General features: G+C 38.7%; 1 protein-coding gene across 15 annotated transcripts in view; it reads left to right on the plus strand.

Annotated features, from left to right (window-relative positions):
* The first annotated feature begins 673 nt into the window (after positions 1-673).
* CACNA2D1 (calcium voltage-gated channel auxiliary subunit alpha2delta 1) overlaps positions 674-15,178 on the plus strand; it is a 512,731-nt gene continuing 498,226 nt past the window's right edge. For all 15 annotated transcript variants that reach the window (XM_073238917.1, XM_073238921.1, XM_073238916.1 and 12 more), the window contains exon 1: positions 674-812. In XM_073238917.1, coding sequence (XP_073095018.1) covers positions 718-812 — 95 coding nt within the window. In that variant the 5' untranslated portion in view covers positions 674-717. The remainder of the gene's footprint in view (positions 813-15,178) is intronic.

The following is a 15,178-nucleotide window of genomic DNA, read 5'->3' on the forward strand; positions in this document are numbered from 1 at the left end:
CAAGTACTCGGCCGGAGCCTCTGCAGCCTGTGGATGCCCGCTGGGCAGCTGGTTGTCCCCCGGGAGCCCTGCAGGGCTGGGTCCGCTCCCCTCCGCACGCCGGGCGGCGGGAGCCAGCCGACGCCGACTTTGGGAGTTCCTTTCTGCCTTGTATGGAGGGCTGCTCCGGGCCCGTCTCCGCCCGACCGCTCTGACGCCCAGCCCTCCCGCTGCCCACCCACAGCCGCCTCCCTCCGACTTGCCCGGAGAAGCCAGACGGAGCCTCTCCCGGCCACAAGTCTCTCCGCCTGCCATTCCCCCGTTTCGGCATCCACCCCCACCCCTCCCGAGCGCCGTCACCCGTCCTCCGCCCCCGCCCCCGCCTTCTCCTCGGCAATCGGGGGAATAAATCAGGGAGGAAACCGCGGAGAAAGAGACAGCGCGCGAGCGCGAGCGCCGGCGGGCTCGCCCAGGTCTGTTTCCAAAGTCGCCCTTGATGGCGGCGGAGGCGAGGCGGCCGCGGCGCCGAGCAGCCTCCGCGCGGTAGTGGTCCGCCCGCCACCCCTTCCTCGCGCGGCTGCGCCCCGCCGCCCCCCGCGACAGTCGCGCCCCGGCCCGGCGCGCTAGCCCTCCGGCCGCCGCGGTCCGCGCGGAGCGTGCTGCTCTCCTGCCGCGGCTCCCGGCGCCGCTCCTTCCCCCGGCTGGGGAGGGAGGCGGGATTGATCGTCGATCGCGAAGATGGCTGCTGGCTGCCTGCTGGCCTTGACTCTGACACTTTTCCAATCTTTGCTGCTCGGTCCCTCGTCGGAAGAGCCGTTCCCTTCGGCCGTCACGTAAGTCGCCGGCCAAGCGGGGCGGGGAGTGCGGGCCGAGGGGTGCCGCGGGGGCTGGGCGCGGGGTCGGTCCCCGAGTTGCGGGGCTTTTCTTTCGTGGGGGTGGGGAAGTGAGCCGGGCTGGATCTGGAGAGGCCGAGCGGGAGGTGCGCGCGGCTCGCCGCCGAGGGCGCGCCGAACCCACGGCTCGGCGCCTCGGCGGGGCCGGCTGTCCGGGGAACGTCCGCCGACGCCCCCGGAGCCTGTGCCCATCTCCAGAAGGATTCCTCAGACTTACAAGAGTTGATCTGTACTGGGGGGAAAAGTTTCCAGCCAGGTAACCCGCCTTCATCAAACACAGTTCAACAAAAAGTTATTTTGGTTAAGTGTTTTACAAAAAGGTAATTTCAGGCTTGCCAGGGTAGCGTGGACTTCTCCCGAACTTGACTTCTGGGATGCTAATTGCTGTAGTGTCCAAACTCCAAATTACTGGGCACGCTTTGCAGCCTTTCTGATCAGTAGAGTGCACGCTCCTCGCAGCCGATTGCTGTCCACCCAGGGGCTCGCTGGTACTGGGACCGAGTCATCCATCCTCCTCACCCTTTATTTGAAACATCTAAGTGCTGACAGACACGCTATTTCCTGTTCTTAGAATGAATAGAACCTATTCTTTGAGGGAGGGATTGAACGTTTCCAGAGTCTCCTGCAATTTTTTCTTATTTTTAGCATTTCTAAAATAACTTAAAAAAACTAGCAGCTGTTCTGGAAATAGTGTTTAAAGGTAGCTATGTAGTCACACGGCAGGAAGGGAATGAAAAATACTAAATTCTGTTCTTCCAGGCTGGAAAAAAGGAATCAAAGTCAATGGCACACAAAAATACGTACATATTTCTAAAGGCGCTGAATAGCCTATCAGGCATTTTGGGAAAGCATTTATTTTGGTTCTTGAAGCTACATTAAAGCTTCTAAGAGTAGGTAATGTTAAATGGATGAGTCACTTTAATGCATTTTACATAACAAAAACAAAGCCCAAGGTAGCCTTCCCGGTATTTATGCTGTTGGGAATTATTTGCTGTCCTTTGTTGGCCGAGTGCTGAATACTGGAGTTTTCGGTTGATACTAACACTGAATCTTTATACCAGCTGAAACCCTGCAGCTATTAATTAAGATTCAGCTTTAAGTATTTATTACATTAAGTGTCAGTACAAGATTCTGAAGGATGCACATTCTAACCCAGAGAAGAGGAGTGTCTAATATATTTCTTTTGTCATTGATTTACAATAATGTTCCTTTTTATATAATCTTCCATGAAAAGGATTGCAGATCCTTTTTGTTATGAAGCAAAAGGGTAAATGCCATCTGTAGGTTTTCATTTAATTGGCAGGATGCCCCAAGTGAATATTTTGAAACAGATGAGTAAGAATTACCCTAAAGATGCTTCAAAATTACTCTTATTAAGGAATTGTACTTTGATTTCTTTTAATGTTTTAGTAGGCTGGCCTGTAAAGTGAGAAGTCAAATGACTGGCTTGAATTTTGTGTCAAAGAGGTGGCTCTTTGAAAAGGAGTCAGTGTATTCAGTTTACACATTTATAAAGTATTATTTTTAACTGACAATTCATCAATATTTCTATCAGAGGGAATGTATTGTCACACCATTGGGGAAAACAATGACTTTTTAAGATCGAGGAAAATACAACCTTTTATTCTTGAACATACCATGACAAAATATTACATTAAAAATTCTTACAGTACAGAGGACATCTGGAGTAAGTGCGTTCCTAAAATTACAATAACTCAATTATCAGGGTCAGAAATTCACTGGAGACAAGAAAGGGAATAAATAGGCAAAAACAGGAATTAGAAAACCACAATTTGTTTTCTTTGGAAGATTTAAAATTTATTTTTTAACAACGGAAATTTAAGATGTGTTTTCAAATAACATTTATTTCACAAAAAAAGAGCTTAGTAGAAGATTTTGTAGGGCTAAGTTAGTCTCTTGTAGGTAATTTACAGTATTTTTGGAAGGCTTCTCCTGCATCCTTGATTATTTGGAAAGTTAGTAACATTGTTTTCTGAGGAGAGGAGAAATGGTAGTGAACCTTTGTACTTCATGTTAGATTTCTGAATAAACTATGAAATTTAAAAAAATATGATAAATTCATGCAGATGTGCCATTTGCTTTTCTTGCAAGAAAAGAATTCCTATGTGTTTTATCAGGCAAAATCTTAAATCTTTGGAAAAAATTTCAAGTATATAAAAACTCAGTACAAAGATTATAGTGTCTCTAAGGGCAAAAATTATTCTCCTATGTATAGATTTCTCTCGATGTCATTAGTAAATTTTTTGTTTTTTTGACAATTTTATGTTTCCCACTAAAAGTAATGTAAGATGTTATCAGAAGATAAACAACATGCCATCAGCAAAGTATAAAATTAATACAAATTCATTGGAATAGAACCTGAATTACAATTACCAATATACTTTTTTAAAGTACAGTGTTTGCAGTAATACTAAGGACTTAAGTTTTATTACAATTAAAATATCTTTCTCAATATATTCTTTAATTTTCTCCAGTTTAGCATACATTCTCATAGGCATATTCTCCTAGATTAAAATATTGGTAGAGCTGTTCTGAGAGTTAATACTAAAATAACGGATTTTTTCAGACAAAGGAATTTTGATAGAAATCTTTTGCTGGATTAGGTTTGTCTTTTGGAAATGATTGTCTCAATTAAGGTGTGAAATATAACTATGCCATATGGTAACAACCACCGAATGCATGTCAGTTTGTATATAAATGGAAAATACATTATTTTCATGTTACAGTATACGCATAGCAGTAGTTTAAAATACAGTTTTTGAAAAGAGTTCTCTCTTGTTTTAGAAATAATTTCTTGCACATATGTGAAAACACTTCTGTTTTAAAATTCAGGATAATGTGTATATATGGTAGCCAGTATTGTAATGTCACTTTAAATCCTCCCCTTTTAATTTTAGAATCTATTTCCAAACCCACTTAAAAAAATATTAGCTATTATTACTATTCTTGTTAATTTTTATATCAGTCATATCAAAATGTAAATCAGTCGAGAATAATTGGCTGGAAGCCCATTGATATAGGGGAATTTTAATATACAACTGTATAATGAGATAAATAGAATTGCAGGTATCTACAGGAAACATAGTATGTCATAAATGAATAAGTACTTTCAGGTTTAATACTTAAGATGTAAATCATTTTTTTCTATTACTCGACAAGTTTATATTTAAAGGCTATGGAAAGTAAATTTCTGTTATAAGACTGGAATGAATGTCTTATCCATGTGTTAGAAGTGGCATAATTCTCATTTGCGCGTGGCAATTTCTATTCTCTTACTACATATAAAGGAAATGTGCCTTATGATACAATATGAGTTAAATGTTAGAACCAAAAAACAATGAACATTAGTAAACCTCTTTCTCAGATCTTTAAATTGTTCCCATCAGCTTAACCAGGACATACATTATTCCACAGGTGTATGTTTAAAATACGCACAGTGTATTTTTGCAGATAAATAACAGTATTACATTTATTAATGTTTATACATGGGTGTGTGTAGCTCTTTGTATTGGCATATAAATGAGTGTTAGGCAGACTGAAATGGATATAATCTAAAAAACACTTTGGAAAAATACAAGAATCTGAGCTTATTAGGGTTTATTAAAAAGAAGTGTGCTTTCATTAATTTTTCCTGGTTTTCACTAATTTTAACTTAATAAATACATATAAAATCTGAATCTACAGCAAGTTGTTTTGAGAAGAGACAAAAACTTTGCGGTCTCTTTAAAGAAACTTCGCTATTTAGCCACCTTTTCTAATATTTCTTCAAAACTGTTAAAAGTAACATGACAAAATGCTCTTCCTTTGGGGGTTTATATGTGTTAAGGTTTTGCAAAAATAACACATGCATTGAAATACATTTGAATTTACTGTTTACATTTGGAAGTATATATTCACAAGAAATAACAATGCATTTAGGAATTTTTCAAATAATTTGAAAAGTTGACCCATAACAAACTGTTACTTAAATAATGGGTTTTCTGGAGTACTGATGTATAAAACACACAGGAAGTTTTGTTCTTCTCCCCATTTTTCCAATACAGATGCAGATTCCCAAGAAAATAATTTTCTTTTCTGAATGAACACCTGGTTTCCTAGTGTGTGTCTGTTTATAGTCTTAAACTGGAGATATCAGAGGTTAAAATGAAATATACTTTAGGCATATTGTCCAGTTTGATTTCCTTCAGAGTCTTACATATACAGACATAATCAGTTCTAACCCAAACATACTTAGAAGTTAGAAAAAAAAACAGAATTTGTTTCAGTACTCTAAAAAGGAACATGTTATTGTTACTAAAGTGATAGCCTTCTATCATTTGTAATAAAAGAGCTGTCCGTTATAGTATTCAAAAAGCATGTAAGCCGCTTACCATGGGGAATGAACTCTGTTCTGTTCCATCCACTGCACATTTCCTTTAGGCTTACGGTGTGCCTCCACTGTGTCTCTGCCAGCCAGCCCTCTTATAACTGTCTGTGTCTAGTGCTGCAGTTGTTCCCATGCGTTTCATGTGGTTGCTTTCCAGTAAACTTGGAACTGCACTGACATGGCCAACCATGTAGCTTACACAGGTTTCATTTTTTCTTTTGTGTTAACAAAGTGTGAAAATGGTAGTGTCCTTTTGTTTACAGAGTTGAAAGAGAATGATGATTGACTGCAACGCCAATTGAGATAAAAATGGTAGCACTTTGTGGAAAATTCTGTGTCTGCCACCTTTTCTCTGAGGTCCAAAAAGCTAAACTAACATTGTATATTTAGATCATTTGTCTAGTTTATGTTATTATAGTCTATTTAGTAGATAATATTTTATATGTGTGCATATGTGTGTATATACACAAATATTTTTAAAACTTCCTCAAGTGGTTTACTAGGGCAGAAAAACCTCAGTAAGGTAAGTTTATTAACACATGTGCATGTTTAAGATACGTGATACGTGCCAGTCCAAAACTATTTTGGAGGACTAAATGTGATTCAGAATATTTTTATACAGTAGCATTTAAGAAAAATTTGTCAAGAGAATCAAATATTATATTGTATGCAAAAGCAGCTTGAAAATGCTCAGGTCCTATAAAGACATGTTATTAACATAATTGGTGAGTAACAAAGGAGTGATTCTAACCATAGTTGTGCCATCTTTTAAAACAAGTATGAGAAACTTGCACAGGAAGTGTTGGGCAACTAAACGTCTTTGCATACTAAATATTTTTATTTCTGCTGTCTAGACATGGGATACCTTGAAATTTGTAAGAACTAAACATTGACATGATATGTGTTAGGAATAAAGGATAAATGTGCACTGGTTTTTAAAACTTATAAAATAGAAACTTTCAGCTTTCTCTTACAGGCTTTATGTAATTTGTAGTAATTCAAACCATTGCTCCTTCAAATTTTACCATTTGCACAGATTCAACAAGATTATAAACAAGGACAGGATTAACATTGTGGCCTCAACAAACTGGCACACTTTTACAGTTAATTTCAGTAATTCAGAATCATGCTGTTATATGTGAAGCAGTGTTTAAAGTTCTCTTTGAATATGAATGTGGGATATTTCTGGCTAAATGTTATTTTAACATTTGCTTCTGCTGATTTTTTTTTTAACCATATGCTTCTGCTGGATTAAAGAAATTAGGATACATTTAAAATTCTATATCTTAAGTGGAAGAACAAGTTAAGCAAGAAATGATATGATGGCAGATGAAAATAATGGTGTTGCCCATTTAAAATGCTTCAGATTTGGGGGAAATCTGTCAATTTGAGGTCCTTTTTGCTGAGTGATTAAAAATTTATTATGGGGGTCTCCTGAAAACCTGAAAAATAATTCCTGTATCCTTTTTATTCAAATAATTGCTAGCTCTCTATCACATACACACACACATTTATCATTAATATTAATCATAATTTTTTATTGGCATACAACATCAGATTAAATGGGCAGTTTTAGGTTTCTTTTCTCCCTTTACCTGTGACCAGACCTCTTTTTGGGTCCTTGTACCTGAATCTTTCTCTCATTGTTTCAGGGTCTTCCTCTTAACCTCTGGATGTTTCTCTCTAGAAGTAAATTGTTGAGGGATTTTGATGTGCACATAAATCTGTATATGCAATCAGCACTTTCACCAGAATTGTCAGTGTAGACAAATGTTCCTTCTGACATTTGCCCACATGCTGTAGGGATAATTAGGAGAAAGAGCTGATAAAATTGTTCTCTGTGTGAGGTGCTCTGTCAGGCTACATAAAGGGATGGTTAGACATTGGTGACATCTTACTTTGAGGGTTAAAGGAGGAATGGCTCAGTAAAGTAAATGAGTTTAGGCATACTGTGAAAAATCTCCTTTTAAGAAAAAGTGATCCAGAGGCGAGGTGGGGATGAATCCCATGAGGAACGATGCCCATATAAGAGGGCAGAGGAGCCCTCAGATTTATGAAGTGTAGTAGAGATGCAGTAAAGATGCTAAAGGCAGTTGGTTATTTATTTATTTTTCTAATTTTCTTCTTTTTTCCCATTTCCCAGGTGAACTTGGTTATCCCAAGATGCTGTTTACTGAACATAATACTTACTTTTAGAGATCTAAATATTCATATATGGAAATTCACTTTGTAAACTAAAGACAATAAAATTGTGTAGATTTCAAAAAAAAAAGAGAAGCAATTACAGATTCCTATTTTTTATAAAACCCTGGGGAAATGGTTAATTGGACAAGAAATATTAGTATAACACTTTATTAAAACCTGAAGTGCTAATAATCAAGAAAGGATTCCGTTAGTAAATTTCTTCCTTTAGATTGCAAGAAATGAAATACCTTGCAGGTAGGCAGGCTTTAGGTAGTATGTTTAAGACTGCTTAGACCTCTAGTACATAGTACATCTTATTTTTTTTAATAGTTTTAATTTACACTGTTCTTTTAATGTGTCTTGTTTCAAATATTTTTAATATCAAATGTAATTTAATTCAACTATTAATGCAATTATTATTATTCAGCGCAAATTATATAGTACACTAAACTACATGCTGAGAATCCAAATTGAGGAAGAGAGATTCGTCAAGGAAGATATTTAAAACTCTGAGTGGCCTAGGAAGCAGTCAGATCCATCCAAGCAGAGGATCAGCACTTAGCAGGGTGAAGAAACAGCGGCCCGATCTGTGTTAGGCATAGGACTCCTGGGTGAAAAGAGATGGTGGAGACTGGATCACTGGTTTGAGTCTAAGTTAATGAAATATTTGCAACAGGATGTCTTTCTACATGACCTGAGGTGGGGAGATGGGAGATGGGCAGTGTTCACAGCCCATGGATATTTGTGGTAGCCCAGCTCTGCATATTCAAACAGATTTGGCCGTCATCCTGAGATTTTTAAATTAAAAGTAAAATAGGCTTGAATCATAGCGTGTGGAAGGTGGATTAAAGAGGACCAATATTGTTGGCAGAGACTATGAGAGCAGGTAGTAGACCATTGCAGGATCCCAGAGCGAGAGAGGCCCATGTCTCAAAAAGAAAGATGGCAGTGGGAGAGCAAAGCAGGTATGAAAAAAAAAAACATAGAAGTAAAACTGCAGGTCCTTTGCTTAGAGAGAAGAGGTGGGGATGACCAAGATTTCTAACAGGTAAATCGTGCGGTGTTGACCTTAGGAGACCAGAGAACAGAGGAGGAATACCACGTTTGTGGTTGGAGTGAAGGGAATAGGCTCAGTGCTGGACATTTGAGTTCGCAGTGTCTCTGTAGTTAACTATTAGGCCATTAGAATTAGGTATCTGAAGGGGATTTGGAGGTTGATTCAGAGAGCAGTATTTCTGAAGTCAGAAGAGGGGTTCAGTCATTCATTGAGCAAATATTTAGAGTCTGTTATGATAGGCACTGTGAATTTCAAAAGAAGAGCCTTGATCTGCAGTGTTTTTGTAGAGTGGCCAGACAGTACAAGCCCTTTCAGGAGGTCAGCAGGCCACTGATAACAGAAGGCAGTGGTTTCAGTGGGGTGGTGCAGACAGGACCACCGTTTCAGCACCTTGAGTTGGTAGCAGGCGGGAATGTGATGGCAGCAAGTGCAGAGTGTTCTGTGAAGGAGTTGGGCAATGGGAGGAAATTGGGAGAGAGAACACTCAGAGGAAGACCGTTTAAGGGATTTGGCAGTCTTTGGTTAAAGAATAGGAGTTTATTAGGCCATTTGGGATTGTAGGTAGTAGACACCCCACAGGACTATCTGAAAGCAAAAAGGGAAACATTTTCAGTTGTAGTGGAGCAGGGCGATCAATCATGGGCGCCGATGCCAGGAGCATGCTGACAACTGCAGAGGAGGTGGGGTTGCCATCGACATCATTTCTCGCTCCAGTCTCTGGTTTTCTTTGTTTGACTCTTTTTTTTTTTTTTTTTTTTTACTCTCCCTGCATATTGACTTATCTGCTTCCCAGTGCTCACAGTGGTGCATAGCTGTGAGAGTTTACGTTTTCTCTGAACCAGCGTGAGACTAGAATTCTACTCCAAAGCATAGGGTCCTAAGGAAGATAAGTTGACAGTCTGACTATGGGCCAGGTGGTCATTTGTAGCCCACTCGTTTGTGACCAGGATGTAGGACTTGGAAAAAGGACCCTAGTTGCTTGAGCTTGAGTCACTTCTGCACACTCTGGTCTAGTCTCATTAAGAGTTACTACACTGCAACAGGCCAGTTGCTACTACTGTGCATAGATGAAGAGGCAATTCTTAGAAAAAGGCTCTGGGTGGGTGAGGGAGGTTGTAGTGACAACTAAATAAGTGTTACCAGAGGGGAGATTGGAGCATATCAGAGGGAGAAGACCAAATGGCAGAGATGAAAGGGAGGAGAGAAGCCATGATTGATGAGTAACTGTTCTGACAGAGGCAGGTAAGGAAGGAATCAAGACGAAAACAATGTCTTACAAAGTAACTTTTAAAGTGTGAAATAGCCTTGAGAATTAAAGCAGATGGTTGGAATATAGGATAGATTTACTTTTAATTTACTGTAGATGTTTTTGGAGGAGGGTTCCCAATGACATACTCAGTTCTCAAGAGGGAATGATATGATTCAGAAACATAATACATACACATTAGTAATGTTCAAATTTTGAGGTGCACAAACTGGAGTTTTTCTTTATTTGGTAGCAGGATTGCAGTCCCCCCACTGTATTCCCTTTGGACATAGCAGCATTTGTTTCTTTTTTTTCTTTCTTTTTCTTCTTTTTTAGATCCTCATAGGTTTGCAAGATATTAGATTTAATATGTGTATGTGCTTAGGGTAGAAGGGTGGTACCAACTTATCAATGAAAAGAAAACAGCAAAATAGTTTTTGCTTTTAGTAATTCAGCATTATTATTAGGTTTTTGGCAAATGGGTGTTTTACTGTTCTACCTGGTCAGTGCTGCCCCCATCCCATATTCAGTCTTTATTATTTAGCAGAGGGCAGACATTTAAAAGTAGATCCTTTTCAAGGAAACAAAAAAATTGATAACAAGCCACTGACAGAGCATATTCCTGCAAAGCACATCCCTAGTTAAACCCTTACAGAGGCATCTCAGGTCTCCTGAAGGTTTGGAAATTACTGGAACTGCCATCACAGTGGTTCTCTGAGTTTCTGAGATAACCAAATGAATGGTCAGGCTCATAAATGCAAGCGGTCTAAGAATCTGTCTTGATTGCCTTGGAACCTGTGCAGTGTGGAGAAGCCACCCTTCTGGTTTGTAAGGAGAGAGGAGAAGAGTTAGGGTGGGTCATTTATTTTCCTTTTGTGACTTAGCTCTTTTTTTCTCCTGTAGGGACTCACAGTTTAGTTGAGCAAATTTCGAGGTCTACCTGCAGAATGCCTGGATACTAATAATTACTAACTACCTTTTAATTATTGTAATAATGCTGTCTGACATTTTTTAGCTCCTTCTGTATGCCAGGCACTTGAATGAATACTCTGCATGTTTTTAAATCCATCCAACCTTCAAGCTAGTACCCTAGGTACATATGATTATCCCCGTTTTATAGAAGAGGAAAGTGAAGTTTAGAGTATGAAGAACTTTTCTGAATTGCCTTAGGAACTGAAATCTAATCACAAAGCAGGTCCTACCTTTATTTTGATTCTAGAGGCCTTTCCTTACATGTTGTACTTTGCTGCCCTTCTATGGGAGGAGCCATGGTGTGTTGGTAGCTGAGATCGGACCTGTTCCCACTGTGGCAGGCTGCCTATTCCCATAGTGAGGTCACGGGGGAAAAGGAGTCAGTGTGAAGCAGAGCAGAACTAACTTTCAGTCTTAATTTCTCCATCTTCAGAACAAGGAAAATTTAATTTAATCCTGAGGCACTGTGTTATATTACAAGGATGAAATGAGAGTTTATGGGGAACTTGGAAGGACTATGACATGGCCAGGCTTTATTCTTTGTACCATGTGTGATTTCTCTGCCTTCAAGAGATCATGAATTGATGACTGAGGTTTAGTGAGTTAGATTATTGTGGTAATATATCATTTGGGTCATGAGAAAAATGAGAAATGTATGGGAAAAGGTATGCTTGCAGGCCTTAAAAATACCTCTTCCTAAAGTTGTGTAGCCTTTAATGAAAAAGAAGAAATGAAAGGATATGGAGCAGACTAGAGTGAGTGGAGTGTTCTAGAAGCCACACAGGTTGAGGACACAGCCTATATCCTAAAAGGGACCACAAAGAAAGCGGAACCACAAAGGGTTTAATGTGTTTTATCGTGACATTTTAGCCAGCACCTGTTGTATGAAAACTGTGCCCCAGGCGGTTGACTCTATTTTTAAAAGTCATAACTTTGCTACTGATAATCTCTCATTGTCAAGAATGTGAGTTTTCAGCTTCAAGACAGAATATTTGAAAGTTAATAAAGCAATCTATCCATGATGCTTATAGAAATGATTCCAGATAACCCTACACATAGGCTGATAAGCACAGAGTAGTAAAATTGAGACCAGTTGCATATTTAGCACCAACATAGAAATCAGTAAAAATCTGCCAAGAGCATACTGAAAAAGGCCAGTTTTCATTTGACTCATCTAGTTGATGATTAGTTACACTCATTTAATTAACCCCACCCCTTCACTTTACTGTATAAATTGAGGTCAGCCTTTCACAAACACTACTCTCCTGTTAGTAGAAATAAAACACTTAAATAAAATTTTTGCTGTGAATTTTTAATCAATTCATGGAGGAAAGAGGTGTTTTAGATGAAGCTATGCATTAATACCATGACTAATGATTACAACTTGAATGATAACCATTGAAGCAGCATGTTTACAAGTGCCAGGAACCTTGCTTTTTATGACAGTCATTTTGACATTTGCCACAGGAAGGAATGTGTATAATTATTCCTATGTTTGTCACTTTGAAAATACCAACCCTTCTTTGTCATGACATATTAGAATTGTCTTAAATTTGCATCTGGGAAAATGTTAGGGGAGACAGACAAATGGGCCGTGTGAAGCCTCAGAAGGTTGGACACCACGGGGGGTGTGCAGATTGCTCTAAATTAAACATGGAGAATGCTTGGTTTACTCGCAAAAACACCTGATTTTCCTGTTGATATAAAGGTAGAAATCAATTAGATTTCATGAGGTAAAATTTTGTTGCGCATGTGTAGCTCAGTTCCCAGAGGACTGATACATGGTGTTAAGGTCTGCTGGTGAGTAATTGTTTAAAATTTATATTAATGCCTGATGGTAATAAATAAACATAGGGGAATGGTAAACTCATCCCTGAGCAAACCATGCATGGAAATTAGATGAGGTCATTCATCTTAAATTATCAGATTGGACACAACCTGTCTGTGTGGTGTCTGAAAGCCAGCTGAGTCCCTGGGTGTAAATGCTTGTGACAGAGGGCTGTTTTGAGGGTTGCAAGCCTTGGATTTGGTGCTGTCCCTTCTGGGTTTTTCCACAAGTGAGGTAGATTGACCCCTGGGATTCTGTTCTTATGCATAGGGATCTTATGCAGACGTACACAGGCTGCTCAGGATCTGTTTTTTTTTTTCCTGTTTCCTCTGCACCCCACCCTAATTGAAGGGAAACATTATATATATATATACATATATATATAAATATAAATATACAATGCAGTGTATATTTTGGTATTATGTATGTTTATATTATATATGTAACATGATATGTAAAAAAATTTAAATATATAATGTAAGATAACATATTTATTACGTATACCATGTACTATATATGTAAACATAAATATGTAACATTAATACATGCAAAATTATATATTATTAATCTATATGAAACAAAGATAGATTATAATAAAACCCTAGTAAAATATAAACATAGATGCAGATGTGTTACATATATGTAGAATATATATTTAGGAGACATAAAACATGGAAATGCTTTGTAGTATCCAGAAGTGTTGTCATACATAGGAAGGATTGCAGAATTTATTAGGAGTAACTGAAACATCAAAGTGGATGGGCTGGGATGGACACTTGCTGGTTACAGTTTTAATTTTTTGCCCACTTTGAATCCTGTGATCCTACTCCTTCATATCTTCTGAACCCTACAGTGATTCCGTATTGTCCCACATGTCCCTAGAAGTTGCTAGTAGATATGTTGATAGACATTTAAGCAAAGCAAGAACCATACTAGTTTTTCTTCTGAAGTTCTGAGGATTGAAAGTAGGCAGTATGGTATGGTGGAAAGCATTTGGAGCTAGGGAATGCCAAGGTTAAGCCCTGCCTCTGATAACAACCTGTGTGATTTTGGGAAGTTAATTTTCCTGTTTCAGTTTCATACTCTGCTAAAGAGGAATCATAATACTCCATTCCTTTTAGGGGAACTTAGAAGGCTTAAGTTAAAGGCCATCAAGTCCTGGTATATGTATGTTCACTGAATTATTGAGCAAAGTGGAAAGTGATTCATCTTTTCATATTCTAATGTGAAATTTAGAACTGGAGAGTTTCCTCCCAGTTTTAATGCACTGCTGGAACTGTCCATGGACATGATTACAGATTCAGATTCTCTCTTCTCAAAATAATCTCTTACTCTCTTGTGTTAAACAGATTAGAGCTTTGAGGGGAAAGTCTCCCCAGAAATGGCATGGGAAAAGGAGGACCAAGTCAAAAATAAAACACTAGACATTGTTCAGTGTCCTGAGGTTCTGATGAAGGTTGTTAATGCCTTGTGTCATGGCTGTTGTTGAAATTGGGTTGTACATGACTGGAAGAAACGGCAGGCTGTCTCAGACACCAGTTGGAACCATAACTTCTGAGTTTACCAAATTAGAACAGATTCTTGCCAAGATAACGCTGGTCTCCCATGTTTAAAATAGATCTGAATAATGTTGGACCCATGCTGAGTATCATCAAAGTTTAATTCCTATATTTGACTATCAAGTTCTCACTATTTGACAAAAATCTGTGGTGTGGTTGCAGTCTTTGTAACCAGGCTTCTTTATCTGAACTGTAGAACACATGTAATAATTTGAGACTGTTTTTCTATTCTTCTAAAATAGTTCATGAGTACTAGCAACATGCCAGAGCATAGAAAAGTTGATGCTTAAAAAAAGAAAAAAAATGCTTTTGAACATTAGGATTTAATTCTGTCTTGAAGATTTCCAAGTTTGGTTGAAAGTGTGGGTTCAAAGCTCAGGTCTACGATTTATTAGCTGAGTGACTCAAACAAGTTGGTAAAACCTCTTAAGGTTGGGAGAATTAAGAATGTTAATTCATGTCAGGCAGTGGCACCTAGAAAGCCCAAATAAATAGAGGAATTCGATTAGAAGCAGGAGAGTTTAGTGGAGTCAGGTGACTTGGGTTCCTGTTGGCCTCCACGTGGCATTAAGTAGATGTGAGACCTGCCTTGGTAACATCTTGTGAGGGACAGTTCTGGCTCTGGCACCTTCTTATATCTCACTGCTCACCACTTATTTCCTAACAACTTGATCTTAGTTGTTAACTGCTTGCCATTCATGGATTACATTGAACACAAACTAGATCTTCCTTGGTACTTGAAGCATTCTTCTGAAGAGGCCCCCCTTGTATTCCCTTGCATTTTAATTCCCTTTGGTGATCTTTCTGAAAGGAAAAATGATGAAGTTTGATATTTTCTTCCCTTCTTAAAGCTCTTACATGTTAACCTCCAAATTGCACATAAACATAGTATGGTGCCAGCTTCTTTATCTGATTGAAGGACATATTAAGAAATACATAATGCAATTATATAATATGTATTATATATAATATAATCACATAAATATATATAATAAACTGATACATAATGGAGCCAGTGATTTTGCATTCTTGTGTGCAGAGCAGTAATGTTAGTGGCCACCTGAAGCTTGTGG

The sequence above is a fragment of the Manis javanica genome, chromosome 6 (genome assembly GCF_040802235.1).
Source record: "Manis javanica isolate MJ-LG chromosome 6, MJ_LKY, whole genome shotgun sequence".
Classification (NCBI taxonomy): domain Eukaryota; kingdom Metazoa; phylum Chordata; class Mammalia; order Pholidota; family Manidae; genus Manis; species Manis javanica.